Consider the following 13,061-nt stretch of genomic DNA (forward strand, 5'->3'; position numbering starts at 1 on the left):
AACAGCAGGATGTGAATCTTGTACCCTATAAAAGATGCAGGATTCTGTGTGGGTTCTCCCCCCCCCCCCCCCCCCAAAGTTTTAGTAACCATATAAATCTTCTTTTCTTTAGGTCTAGCCTGTATCTATTCTGAGACAAAGAAAGTGAGATAAATGTAATTACCAATCACATGGTTTCTGCATGATTTGCAGCTCAAAAAGCACTTGAAAGATATAAGTGTTTCTGATACAAATTTGTTTGTATTGATAATTCCCAGTTTTCTAACCAGAAATTAAAGTAAGGCTACAATTATATCTTTCTGATGGAAATGAGATTCAGCAGTGCACAGTCAACTGCTACCCTTAATTTTGGAGAAATCCTTGCCCTGAATTATTTGATTACTGAATGCAAAAGACTTCAGTGAGGAGTTACAGTGCAAGCACAAATTGTGGTCTTTGGAAATGAAAGTAATATTTATTACAGAGATAATTATTATGGCTGCAACCCCTCATACTCCTGTGCATGGCACTATTAATACACATGTTCCATTTATATTCTGTGTTAACAGCACTGACTATAGGAGCAACGTTTTTCCCTCCACACATGAAATGGAAAACTGTAGGCTGCTCTGCACTCCTGTCACACCCCAGCAGCTGGAAAACTGTTTTAAGGGAAGTGATTTCTACAATCTGTAGTTAACTTCAGCTGCATTTGGAAACACAGAAATAGATTAAGGAATTATATGTCAAATAGGTGGTACAGCTGTGACCTTCTTTCATAAAGCAATGCCAAAACAAATTATTGTCCCAAATGTTCAGATGCTCTACGTTTCAGTAAGTTGATTTAATTACCTGTCTTATGTTAAAATGGGTTTTACACCACCTAATAATTTCTTCCAAAGGAAAGTAAAAGTTAGGATTTTGAAATAAAGAAATGATCAACCTCCAGCAGTTGCAGAGTTTTTGCCTGGGATACTCTCAGCAACTCTTGTTCCCCCACTGTCAGAGAAGGGAAATTCTAATGGATCAGTGGCACACAGTAACACCTTTCCCCTGAGCCCTCTTTAAACCCCCATCATAACAAGGAAAAAAAAGGCAAGATAAACTTGGTTCATTTTTATTCAGCAAGAAGTTGTTTGGAGGGAGGGTTGGATCAAATTCATCAGTGGCTTAACTCTGAGAGACACCTGATCTAAGACTTTTTCCACAGTCCAAATGTGCTGCAGGCAGTACAAAGTCTGTAGGCTTCAAGCTAGTCATCCACTATAAACAGAAAAGTGTGTTTTATCTTACTCTGTTTACCTGGCACGTTTGCAAACACCAGGAAAGGAACCAGATCACCTAGAAAGATTTTTTTTTTTTTTTTTTTTTTTTTTAAAGTTGCTTGGTCAATACCCTGGTGCATCCTTCCTGCTCACAAAGCAGAATTTAGTGTCCTTCAAAATTTAACTCAAGCTGAACAGCATTTTAAACAGGATCTCATCTTCTGGGCCAGTTTGTGTTAGTGAGGAGTGGTGTTACTCTGTGTATCCAACAGAACAGCAAATAAGGGACACCTTTTCCATGCTAATCAATTAGTCATGTAAGATTTTCCTGTTTTGCAAAGAAGTGCTGGAGTAGCAGCTGTGTGACTTGTTATGAAAGGTCTGTGTGTCAGCAGATTCTGCCTCTGTGTTGTGTTTTTCTGCAGAGCTAGCAGCAAATCCTAATAAAACCTAATGTGAGAAAACATTGCCAGTGAGGTGATAGGTTGAGATTAACTGCACTAAAAAGAGGCAATTCCATGCTAAGTCTTTTTTAACTTCTCCGAAGAGCTGCTATTATAAACATACCAATTTAAGGGCTTCTCTCTGCTCCTGTGAAAATCAATATGAAAGCTCACACAGAATTAATCTAAAAAAGAAAAAGCAGCCAGCCAGCCACCACTCATCCTAAACTTGGACAGCTAAACTTTCTGGCTTTCCAGTAACACAGGTTCAAACAAGTATGATTAAACTCAAAATTAGCCCCATGCTGAGCTCTAATGATAACTTCTTAAAAAAAAAAGTAAAGTTGAATTGCAGTTAAGGAAAACTCTGATGAGAGTAATTTAGTTCTCAAAGATAATTTTATAAACAAGCATATATAAATAGGTTTAAAATGGGAAAAAAAATCCCCAACAACTTGTTTTAACTACATCACTGTTATTATAATGTATTCCCCCAAATATATTAAAAAGCTTAACTTAGGTTGCAAGTATTCAAAGCAAATGTTGTGTTTACCACCTTTTTCTGGTGTTTGGCTTTTTAGGTACGTAAGTTCCAGGACAATTTAATGTCACCCACTTATGTCCATCCTTCAGCTGCCAGAATGTCTTGAGATTTTCTAGTGTACTTGAGGCACAGTCCCCAGGCTCTCAGAGGTATCCCTGCAACATAAAATGTGGTGAACACAGTGGACTTTTAGTTCTGGGGAAGATTTTTTCTGTAGCTCCTGCTGATTCCACAAGAGGCTCCAAAAGTGGCACGACTCTCACATGAGGAAGGGTCCAGAAGAGGTGTCAGATGTGGGAATAACCTGTACCACCTCTGGGGAGGAAAATGAAGTGTCTCATTTGCCACAGGTACCTGTGATGACTGACTGGTCTGTCCTCCTTCCTGCCAGGGCAGCTTTTCTCGTTGCTTCCCACATGTGTGCTACCACCTGTGAAAGGACAAAAATATTTAAAAAAAAAGAAAAAAAAGAAAAAAAAGAGCCATGATCAGAACTAGAGCCCCAGATCCTTGAGTCATAGGACCAGAGACTCTCTACTTGCCCTTCTTTAGCAAAGAAAATGTCTTCATTTTGGAATCCCCCAGCAAGCCTGGAAACCCGGTCAGACCACAGCCTGTGGAACAATTCATGTCTTGGAGTCTGCAGGAAGCCTGAGAAACAGCTCTGATGCAGAAAATGGCTCTATTCTCCAGCAGGGTTCTTGCTCTCATCTCCCATGTGTGGCCATGACTCCAGAACAGGGAGGGTTATTTCCTGCTGCTCCTTTCACACTCCCCAGTTTCCCTGTGCTGGGATTGCGACCTTTGAGGTGCAAGGCGGGATGTCATGCTGTTTGGGGCTTCTATCAGACTTAATCCAGACTATTATCTGCTCCTGCCTGAAAAAAAAAATCCCTTTCTTCTACTAGGATAGCGCTTATTTCTGAGTTTCCTGCCCCTTTGGTGCCAAGGATTTATTGCTGGTTTAAGTAGCCCAAAGAGACCCCAAAATATGGAACCCTGGAGCCAAGGGCAGGGTTTTTAAAGTGTATTGCAAACTGCACCTAGGAAGGACCTGTGAGCCTGTGCACTCCTTGCCTCTGTCACGGATTTCCTCAGAGCATGCTTGCTAGGATGATTTTGGGGTAAAAATCCAGGATTAGTCAAAAAGGCCAAGGAGAAGCAAAACGTGCTTCTGTGACATGTTCTTAGATGAACACTACTTTAAATGCAAAATGCTGTTTCTAAGATAAACCAGTGGATTGCTTCCAATTCTGAATCTTTTCTGTGATGATTCAGCTATTAGCAAAAATAAGCTGAAGAGTACGATGTTGAAGCACTGTCATCCCATCTTCACGTGATTGTTATTTCAGGTTTTACCTGTTCAGGGTAAAAATATTTTCCCCTTAAAAAGAAATCAAACAAAAAAACCAACAAACAACCAAAAAAAACACCCCAAAACAACACCAAGAAGGAAAGGACATGAGTCTATTTTTCTTGGTAATTAATACAATGATTTACCTCTGCAAAGCCAGCCAAAAAATTATTGGCTGCTATCAACTTATTTCTCAGGATGAAACCCTGAGAGAGGAAGTTGTGATGGACTCAGTAGAGCCCCCAGAAATTAACGTGGGTGCTGATATTTGCTGTCCTTATGATGGAAGAACATTTCCTCCCCTTATTTCACATACCCCTTTGGCTACTGAACACCAACAATTTCCTTCTCGCATCTGACTCTGACTGTGATTTACCCTTGCCCCAAACATTGCTGCCTGGGCATCTGCAAGCTGCCATTCTGTGGTCATAATGGGGTTTTAGGTTAAATCAGAGGACTCTTCTTTCCAGGTGGGACTTTGAGATTTCAACCTCTTCTCTCCTGAAAGGCCTTGAAGACATGAAAACTTTCATCTTAGCAGTGTGTGCTTCCCTACCCACAAATGTGCTGCAACACGTGTCAGGGTTTCCTTTCAGGGGTAGAATTATGAGTTCTGTACCCTTGAAAATGAGGGATGTCCCTTCTTCCAGGGAGTAAGTACACATGAATCTTGGTTTGGACATTGCAGCACCTGCCTGATGCTGTGATAATGGACTTTGAAAGTTTTGATGCTGTTCAATCCAAGGTGTTATTTTAGGTCATTTCAGAAGCTTTAATGGCTCCCTGTGACTGCACAGCTAGATTCATGATAACAGAAGCACAGACCTTGCAGGTGAAGGAATATGAAAAACAACATTAATAAAGTGATAATGTGTTAAAGGCTCTTTTCCCAGGTGTCTGATTCTGGCTTAAGAAAAGGCTGTGGAAAAGAAAAATTTGGTTTCTAGGCACTCCAAAGGGAGGCAATGACCATATAATGACTGGGTTGCTTCTGCCCTTATGTCTGTGCATTGCAACTCAGTCTTCAGTTACATTCCCCACAATATTTCATATATGTGTGTGTCTAAACCTCTTCCACTGACTTCTTCTGACTCGTGTGAAGCTTTGGCCTGTAATATCTTTGGTGTGCCCACAAAGAGAAAATGAAAGCTACGAAATAATAAGGCAAGGGCTATAAAAAGTGTCATGTAAAAAGCAAGCAAGAGCTGTTTTTTTAAAGTCTGTTAAACAGGGATCTTCCGTGAAGCTGTGCAAGTCGTTCAAAGCTAGGGTCTCCCACTGCCCATTCTTCCTGTATTTTTCATAAGCTCATGGGACATGCAGAGGTTTTCATCAGGAGAAGTCCTTTGCTCTCACAGCTGTAACCAAAGCCTCCAGACACCAAATGCATAAACTTCTGCTGAACTGGGACTCCACTGCTAAAGGATCGTGGATGTCTCAAGTTGGACAGTGTGATTTCCCTGACCATTTTGACCTTAATCTCTCTGTGCCCCAGTTTCCTGTCTGATCCCGGTATGACGAGGTAAAATGCAGAAGAAATTCAATGGTGCCTACAAAGCACCAGCAGATTAGTGATGAGCACCACGCAAAAAAAAGAAAAATTAATCATGCCATACTTGAGCAGAGGTTGGCTGGGGTCCCGGGAATGTGGCACAGGGCCATGTGGAATGAGAAGTGTAAAAGGGAAAGGCTTAGGCATTATCCATGCTCTGAGCCATCCTCAGTGCATCCCAAGTGCAGGATACACAGGGAGCCTTAATTCTTCCTAATTCCTGTGCGCTTGACTCAGCTGAATGCTGTTGCCTCCCATAAGTTCTGCATTCCTTTGCTTTGTTCTGACAAAGAGACTGAGGGACAGGAGATTTATAACCTCCAGGTCTAGTTGTTCAGACTTAACTTGCCCAACACAACAGAGAATAAAGAATTCTCACCGGTGCCAAATTAGAATCCAGCAAGTACTTTAGGTCTGAGGTTTCATCAATACTTTCCATCAATTTTTATACCAAAAGCAGCAACTTTTGTCAAGTTTTTATTGATTTCCTGCCTGCCAAAGTGCTTTTTCAAATTTGTAATGGGGTAAGAAGCAAAGCACCCCCACCCCCCCCAAACAGGGAAGGAAAGAAACTACAATTTTTTATTTTTAGGAAAGAAACAGCAATTTATTTCCTCCCCCTCTTTATTTTTTGTCATCTAAGTGGTTTTTTTTTGTTGTTTGTTTGTTTGTTTGGTTTTTTCTTTTTTTATATTAGCAGCTGCTGCTATGAGCAGAGGTATTTCTTCCTTTCTCAAGGCTGTTATCTGAAGGCAATGCAGAAATGCCGATCTGAAGCCATCCCATCAGCAACTTTCAGACTCATATTCCACCTTTATGGTGAGTAGGATGGTGGGCTCAGAGATGCTGCTTTGCTTCCTGCAGATTTCTGACAAGCCCCCCCCCCCCGTTCTTGTGTAGTGTTTCTGCAGCCAGCAAAAAGACCTCCTGACCTTATAGTCCCCCCTGCTGAGGAGGAAAAGTTGCAGTATGAGCTTCCCCGTTGTCCCACTCCAGTATCTGACAACAGATGTACTTTACTCATGGAGAAAGGTTTATTGATGGTCTCCTGCCTCTTAGCAGAGAAGTCTCTTTTGTCACAATCTTTGGTGCAGATTCTTTGGCCTTTAAGGAGAAAACTGTACCTGCTTTTCCACCATTGAACATCCTTCAAATGTCTGTCACTGGCATCCGTTTCCCACTTGAGCTGTTGTTACAGTAATACCTGAAGGTCATTGGAAATCATATATTGCTAATTTGGAGTTTATATGTACAAATCACATTGTTTATAACAAAAACCCCACGGTCATCTTGATGATGGTTTATAGAATGGGAAGTCTTCTGTGTGCACCTGGGGCAGAAAACAGCTCTGAGCCTTGCCAAGGGTATCCCATGACTCAGTTCTGCTCACAATATTTTCAGACCTCTGCGGGTGAGTCTCACTGGGTCCCCAGGGTGGTCCCAGGGAACTTGACTCACCTTGTTACACACAGCACTGACAGCACAGGAAATGTGGATCTGTTCAGCAGCTCGGATGTTCAAATGACTCAGGCTATTGCATTGGATCAGTGCCTGACCTGCTTATGCCGGTCTGTGTCTCCCTCCTCTTCCAGGAGCCCTGGGAGCGATGATTCTTCAATTCATAAATTCACAGAAGACACATTTAAAGCTCTGTGCTGTGAATAAGAACCAGTTCTGAAATGTTTAATAGTCCCTGAAGTAAAATAAGCCTCTCCTGTAGGTTTAGATTCCAAGGGTCAGCTCTTCACCGCATGCAGCTGAACTTCATAGTGTGTGCTCTCTCCACTTGCTGTGGGAGCTTCTGCTGGGTGGATTTGGGGTATTGTGCCTTTTGTAGGAATACCAGAGAAGAGGTAAATCACCCTGAGCAGGTGCTTCAAATTTCAGAAGAAAGGAAATGGTGAACCAGAAGAGGAGGGAATCGTGATTACTTTTACTCTGGTACAGCGATGTGCTCATTCCCTTTTTGTCTTTTCCCTTTTGAGAAAGGAAAACTAGTTTCTTCCCTTAAAGAAATAAAGTTTGCAAGCCAGGAAGAAGAACTAGGAATGCTTTAATCATCCATCAGGAATGTTGTTACATTTAGCTTAGACTTTTTTTTTTCTTTTTAATGTTTTAACAATAAATTAATTCCTTAAAATTGAAACTGTTTTGACTTACCTATTCTGGGGGAAAGAAAAGAAAGCATTTTGAATCACAATGGGTTTTCTGCCACACTTACGAACAGCTGGTTGAGACTGGGGTATTTTTGGTGTGGGAAAGAAGCTGCCTAGTTGTCTTTTTCCTACTTACCCTGACCTCAAACCTTTCTGACAGTTTCCTGCGTGGTGGCTTGATGCTGCTTCCGAGTACAATTCGAAGATTCCCGAAAGAAGACGAGTCTCTTTGCAGTTCCCAGTTTGCTTTCTTTGTCAGACACTTCTTTTCAAGGTTATCTTTAGCCTCATCCGCATTCCAGGAAAAGAAAGAAGTGTCCTCTGGAGTTTTTTGCAGCCTTGGTATAGAAACATCCCACCACATCTTGCCATTTCTAGCTGACGTCTGTGACATTTAAAGATATGTTTCTGGAGCTTGTCCCTCTCCATAACCTCTTGTTTAATTAGTGCTACTGGAAATACAGCAACAGAACTCTAAGGAGGGATCTGAAGCTGAGATTGAGCAGGGAGGATGGAGTGACTCTTGGGCATGGCTGCCACATCAGAAAAGTTTATTGGAAAGGGTGAACAAGAAGGGGTTTGATGAAAAGGGGCGTGGGAGGGCAAGTAGCAGGTCTAGGTTTCAAATGAGGTTGGGAAATGAATAGAAAAATTCAGATTGGTTGGGAGGGAGGGAACAGGGGAGCAGAGGTCCTGGCAACGCTGTCCAGACAGATCAGTCACGCAGTATTTGCCTGTGCACAGCTGGTTAAGGTGAGCTACAGCTCACTTGAAACAAACAAAGATGTTGTCCTCCACTCTCCAATTACCGGGAGGAAAATTTCCCTGTACCTTGGGACAGCGCTCAGTAGGAGCACCTTTTTAACCACACCACTCTAAGGAAAGCCCTGAAGATGCCGGACCCGGGGGGAAACAATGAATGTTTGACAAATCGGGTGTGGTTCACACCTCAAACTTGTTTTCTGTCAGCATTCCCAAGATGTTGGTAGTTGAGCTACTCCCGATCTGCATTTGTTTAAATGAAACGAAATCCAGACTTTTTCCAGGGACAGCAATACTGGTACCCAGGAGAGAGCTGCTCCAGCAAAAGCTCCTGGAGTGGCCGAGATTTTAAACTTTAAGCCGTGGAGTGCAGGTGACTTCAGTGTGACTTGCTAGACCAAGACTCAAGCACAGGAAGGCGCAGGTGATGCAAGCAGGATGAAAAAATAAATAAATTGATTTTTCCACAGTGGAATGATGTCCTCTGGGAGAAGCACTGCTGCTTATGCCAACCAGGGCAGGAGTGTGCGGCACACCGGGATGTGCTCTGCAGAGCACGCTCCTGCTCCGGACAAACCATGGATTTTCCATGTCTTAGTTCCTTCTACAATCCTTTCCTGTCTGCAGCAGCACGCAAAACTAGCAGAGGCAGAAGCAGTACCTGGAGAAAATCCTCCCAGGGTTTTACTGTCCACAGCTTTAAAAAATACCGTCCTAGTCAAGAAATGGCTGGAGGGAGGACTGCGGCTGGGTCAGGAACAGGGCAAAGCTCACCCGGAGAACCTCGGGTGTGGCGGCACTGACTCACCTGCTCCTCTGGGGCTCCGGCGCAGCGGCGCCTGCTTCTTCTATACGCGGAGAAGAGTGGTTTCCAGCCCCAAACCCGCCTCCTGTTGCCTCGCACGGAGAGAGGGGGGAATCCTCCAAGAAATAGCTGGATGGCTTCAAGCGAAGCTAGTGGAATTTAACACATTACGCCGCACTTTGCGTTTATCTTTTGCGGGCAAAGCGCGGCCGCCTTCCCGTGTGCCACACACAAGCATTCCCGGGCGTTTTCCCTCGAACCCAACCGCTGGGGGAGAAAAAACCCCACAAAAAACAAAAAAAAAACAAACCCCAAACCAAAACAAACAAAACCAACCACAAACAAAACAATGTATAGATGCAAAACCAGGGGGTTGGGTGAGTTTCACTCAGGGCAGAACTTCGCAGGGGATCAGCGAAGGGCGCGGGGGGGGGGGGGGGTGTGTGTGATGCTCGGGGGATGCTCGCAGAATCCGCGCCGCGCCCCACCCGCACCCTCCCCATCCCCTGCCGCTCCCCCCCGTCCCCGCTGTCCCCCCGCGCCCCCGCTGTCCCCCCCCCGTCCCCGCTGTCCCCCGGCCCGGCGGGGCGGTCGCGCAGGCGCAGGGGGGGCGGGCGCGGCGCAGGGAGCGCGGAGCGCGGCGCGGCCCCAGATCCGCGCTGCAGCCGCCGCGGGGGCGCCTCTACCATGAGCGGCCGCGGCCGCCCCTGCGCGACTCACGGGCACCGGGCGCTGCCGCCGCCGCCGCCGCCGCCGGCACCCCCCCGCCGCCGCCGCCGCCGCCGCTGCCGCCGCGCACCCCCGGCCCCCGAGCCCGGCGCTGCAGGATGCCGGGGGGCAAGAGAGGGCTGGTGGCACCGCAGAACACCTTCCTGGAGAACATCGTCCGGCGCTCCAGCGGTGAGAGGTTCTTCCCCCCCACCCCCCGTCATGCATCTACCCGCCCGTCTATCCATCCATCCGTCCGTCCGTCCGTCCCTCCGTCTCTTCGGCTTCTCGCCCCGGCGTTTGCCACGCTGGTGGGTCCGTGCCAAAGCGGTGCCTTCAAGGAACGGGATCCGCTCATCCCCTCCGGAGCATCCCCTCGCGGTCCTTACCCTGTCTCCCCTCACTTCTTACATCGCAATCACTACTGCCAATTTCAACCCTTTTCTCTTTTATGAGACAATAAATTGTCATCCTCTCCGCTTTTTTTTCGGGTCTTTTTGTTCTCCTCCCCCCCCCCCCCCCCCATTTTTCTTGTTCTTTAGTTTTTGTAATAATTAGGACTCGCAATCGTTTCCATTCAACGGGTTCAAAGTTTTTTGCAATTCTGTGACACTTTAAAGTCTGTGCGACGGTGCCGGGAAAGCGGTGAGGGAGTGACTGTGGTTTGGATGATGGTAAATCCTGTGGCTGAGCAAATGGGTAAAGAACTGTCTGCACTTGGTCATTTACGGCTCCTCCGTTGGGTGAATATTTACAGGGCCAGTTCAGGACTGTGTGGCATCCAGTTATTCCTTGCTGCTGGAGTTAATTTCACCCTTTCTAGTGCAAAGCACTGATCAAGAGCACTGTACACAGCTCCACTGAAGTTGCATTGTGTTTGCAGCCCACTGTCTCCTTGGGTGTGCTGATGCAGATGCTGCTTTAGGCAAGTCCTGTGCTACTTACATTAATTTTTTAATGTAGTTTTTTCACTGGCACATAACTACTGAGACATAGGAGTGTTTGCACGAATGTGGGAGAGCTCGGCTTTGGGTTTGCTAAAGGATAACTCCTTGGTCAGCCCAGGTTTAGGGCGACGCTGCCGTGGGGAAGCACTGCTGTGCCAGCGTGCACAGGGGACAGGAATGGGAAAGGTGAGCAGAGCATTGAGAAGAGTTACTACATTTAATGTTAGTCAAGACACCAATGGGTTGTAAAATTATGCTGAAAAATGTTCCTTTCCACTTTTCCATACTGCACAGTGCTGGCTGTACAGTCACACCAGTGTGGTGTGGTGCGCTGGCTTGGGATGGATTTTGATGGCAGGTAGTGAATTTGTGATTCGTGGATTTTCCTCATGAGCAGAACTGAGATGAGGAGATGGAATTTGTTTTAAAATGTTGTGTGTTAACCTGACAGCATTGTACTGAGCTGTTTTTGGGGGGCTTCCTCCCTCTGGTGTTGCCTGTGTCAGTTCTGTGGTCGGCAGCTGACTCCCTGTCAAGCCCTGTAGCTGCACCATCTCCAAGAGCTGGTTTCCCGCAATAGTGTATTTATTTCCCAGAATATTAAATGCAGGCTTAATTAATAGGCGTTTATATAGCACTTTCCCTCTGACAATTTCAAAGTGTTGGGTGGAATTTAATTACACTTCACGGCTCCTTGTGGAAGAGGACAATACAGAGGCTTTCTCAACCTGTTCATCCAATTGTGGCGTAAATGGGGGCTTGGGGCATCACAGCTGATTTCCCCAGATCATGCAGCATGTTGGTGGCAGGGCTGGGAGCATGGTTTGGGAATGCCATGGTTTTGTATCCTGCTCTAATTAAATCACACATCCTCTAAGCATGGTGCTAGCTAGAGAGGTAAATCTTCCCTGTTGGACACAAAGAGGAAAGTAGATTGGAAATTTGTATTTAACTCATGTAAGTTGTCAGTGTTGTGAGCTGAAACATGATTTAGTTCTTATTTTTGTCATCCAGGACATAGCCTTATTTATCCTTTATAGAAATAGTAATTTTCATTGGATTCAGTACTGCCTAATCCAAACTTAATAGCATACAGTGGAGCAAATCTGGTTCAAGGATCTCCTGCCAGTGCTCAGTAGAAGACAAGGATTTGGTCTGCTGACTGACTGCTGGGTTTGTTTTTAGACTTGGATTTACCAGGTTCCAAGGGATTCTTCATTGACAATTTGAGGAATGGGATGACTGAAAGACTGATGAAGGAATCACTGACAAGTGATTGTTTTTTAAAATACATCTTCAGCAATTCCCCCCCCCCCCCCCCCCCAAGCCTTTCTGTCACTGTTCTGGTTCAGGAACATTCTCCTTTGAGCTTTTTCACGTTAATGCAATCCCACTGCACTTCTTGATCATAAACCTTTTCTTAACAACCAAGAGAAGGTTTGTAGATACAGGTATAAACTTCTGTTAGGGTACGGGTCCTGCTGGAAAAAATCAGGCAGGTATTTCAGCAGATAGGCTCTTCTTCAGGTGAAATAGAAGCAATGGCTTCAAAATGAGGTGTTGATGGAGACAAATTACTCAGAGTTACTGGAGATGGATCCTAATAACAAAATTTATAGACAAAACGGTAATAATTTTAAAATGTGAGTCAGGACTGGGAGCAGGTGTAGTGGGAACATGGTGTGCAGGCTTGGTGTGGTGTCTGGTGTTAAAAACAATCATATATTGAATTTTCAGCATTCTTTGGGCACTTTAGGAATGTTGTGAACCCTTCCTTTTTACCTCAACTTTGGCTGCTCATCATGTTAAAATTGTGGGAGAAGCGCTCACAGTGTGCAGCCATGAGCAAAGCACCAAGGAGCTGAGCAGAAAGGAACAGGGTGGCTGTGACCAGGGTGGCTGTGAAACAGGGTGACCGTGGTTCTTTGCCCTCTGTGTTGGAGAGTGGGAGAGCTGGGCTGCCCTGCTGGATGCCCCTCTCCATACCAGTGTGTTTGGGAAGGACAGAGCAGTTTGGGAAGCGACGGAGAGGTCCCACGGTGCCGCCTTGCCTGGGGAACGTCTCTTTTGGAGATGAATTTACACCTTGGAGCTTCTGAGGTGTTTTAGGTCAGCGTTGAACTTCGGTGTTTGGGCAGCATCACAGGTTGTAGGTGCTTCCCAAAGCGTGAGGTGGTGCATGGCAGCCTCTGCTTTGCAGGGTCTTTGCCCTCGCCACAGCTGAGCTCCACTTAAGGAGAGCCAAAGCCCACGGGGAGTCGCGGGGTCTGTCCTTAGGGCTGCTGTGGTTGGTGAAAGGGACAAGCAGACCTCTCTTCAGGGTAATCTCAGTGCACTCTCTGCAATCTTTTTTTTTTTTCTTTTCCTTTCTTTTAAAGCACACTGAAAATACATTGAGGCTTATCTGAGGCTCGCAAAGATTGATACAATCTCACTACAGCCTTGGCTGTGCCCTAGATCTTAAGAGCACCAGGTGTTTTGCTGAGCTGAAAGGTGTTTTGTAAGAGCACTGGGCTAAATCACATTAAGGTGACTGCCTTTTACTG

General features: G+C 45.5%; 1 protein-coding gene across 2 annotated transcripts in view; it reads left to right on the forward strand.

The window, feature by feature from the left end:
• The first annotated feature begins 9,625 nt into the window (after positions 1–9,625).
• KCNH5 (potassium voltage-gated channel subfamily H member 5) overlaps positions 9,626–13,061 on the forward strand; it is a 250,681-nt gene continuing 247,245 nt past the window's right edge. Inside the window, exon 1 of one of the 2 annotated variants that reach the window (XM_066189005.1) lies at positions 9,626–9,760. In XM_066189005.1, the coding sequence (XP_066045102.1) occupies positions 9,688–9,760 (73 nt within the window). In that variant the 5' untranslated portion in view covers positions 9,626–9,687. The remainder of the gene's footprint in view (positions 9,761–13,061) is intronic. The other variant, XM_066189003.1, reaches the window with a different exon arrangement.

Source organism: Chamaea fasciata, unplaced genomic scaffold, assembly GCF_029207755.1.
Source record: "Chamaea fasciata isolate MVZ Bird 193981 ecotype frontalis unplaced genomic scaffold, bChaFas1.0.hap1 SCAF_7, whole genome shotgun sequence".
Taxonomy (NCBI): domain Eukaryota; kingdom Metazoa; phylum Chordata; class Aves; order Passeriformes; family Sylviidae; genus Chamaea; species Chamaea fasciata.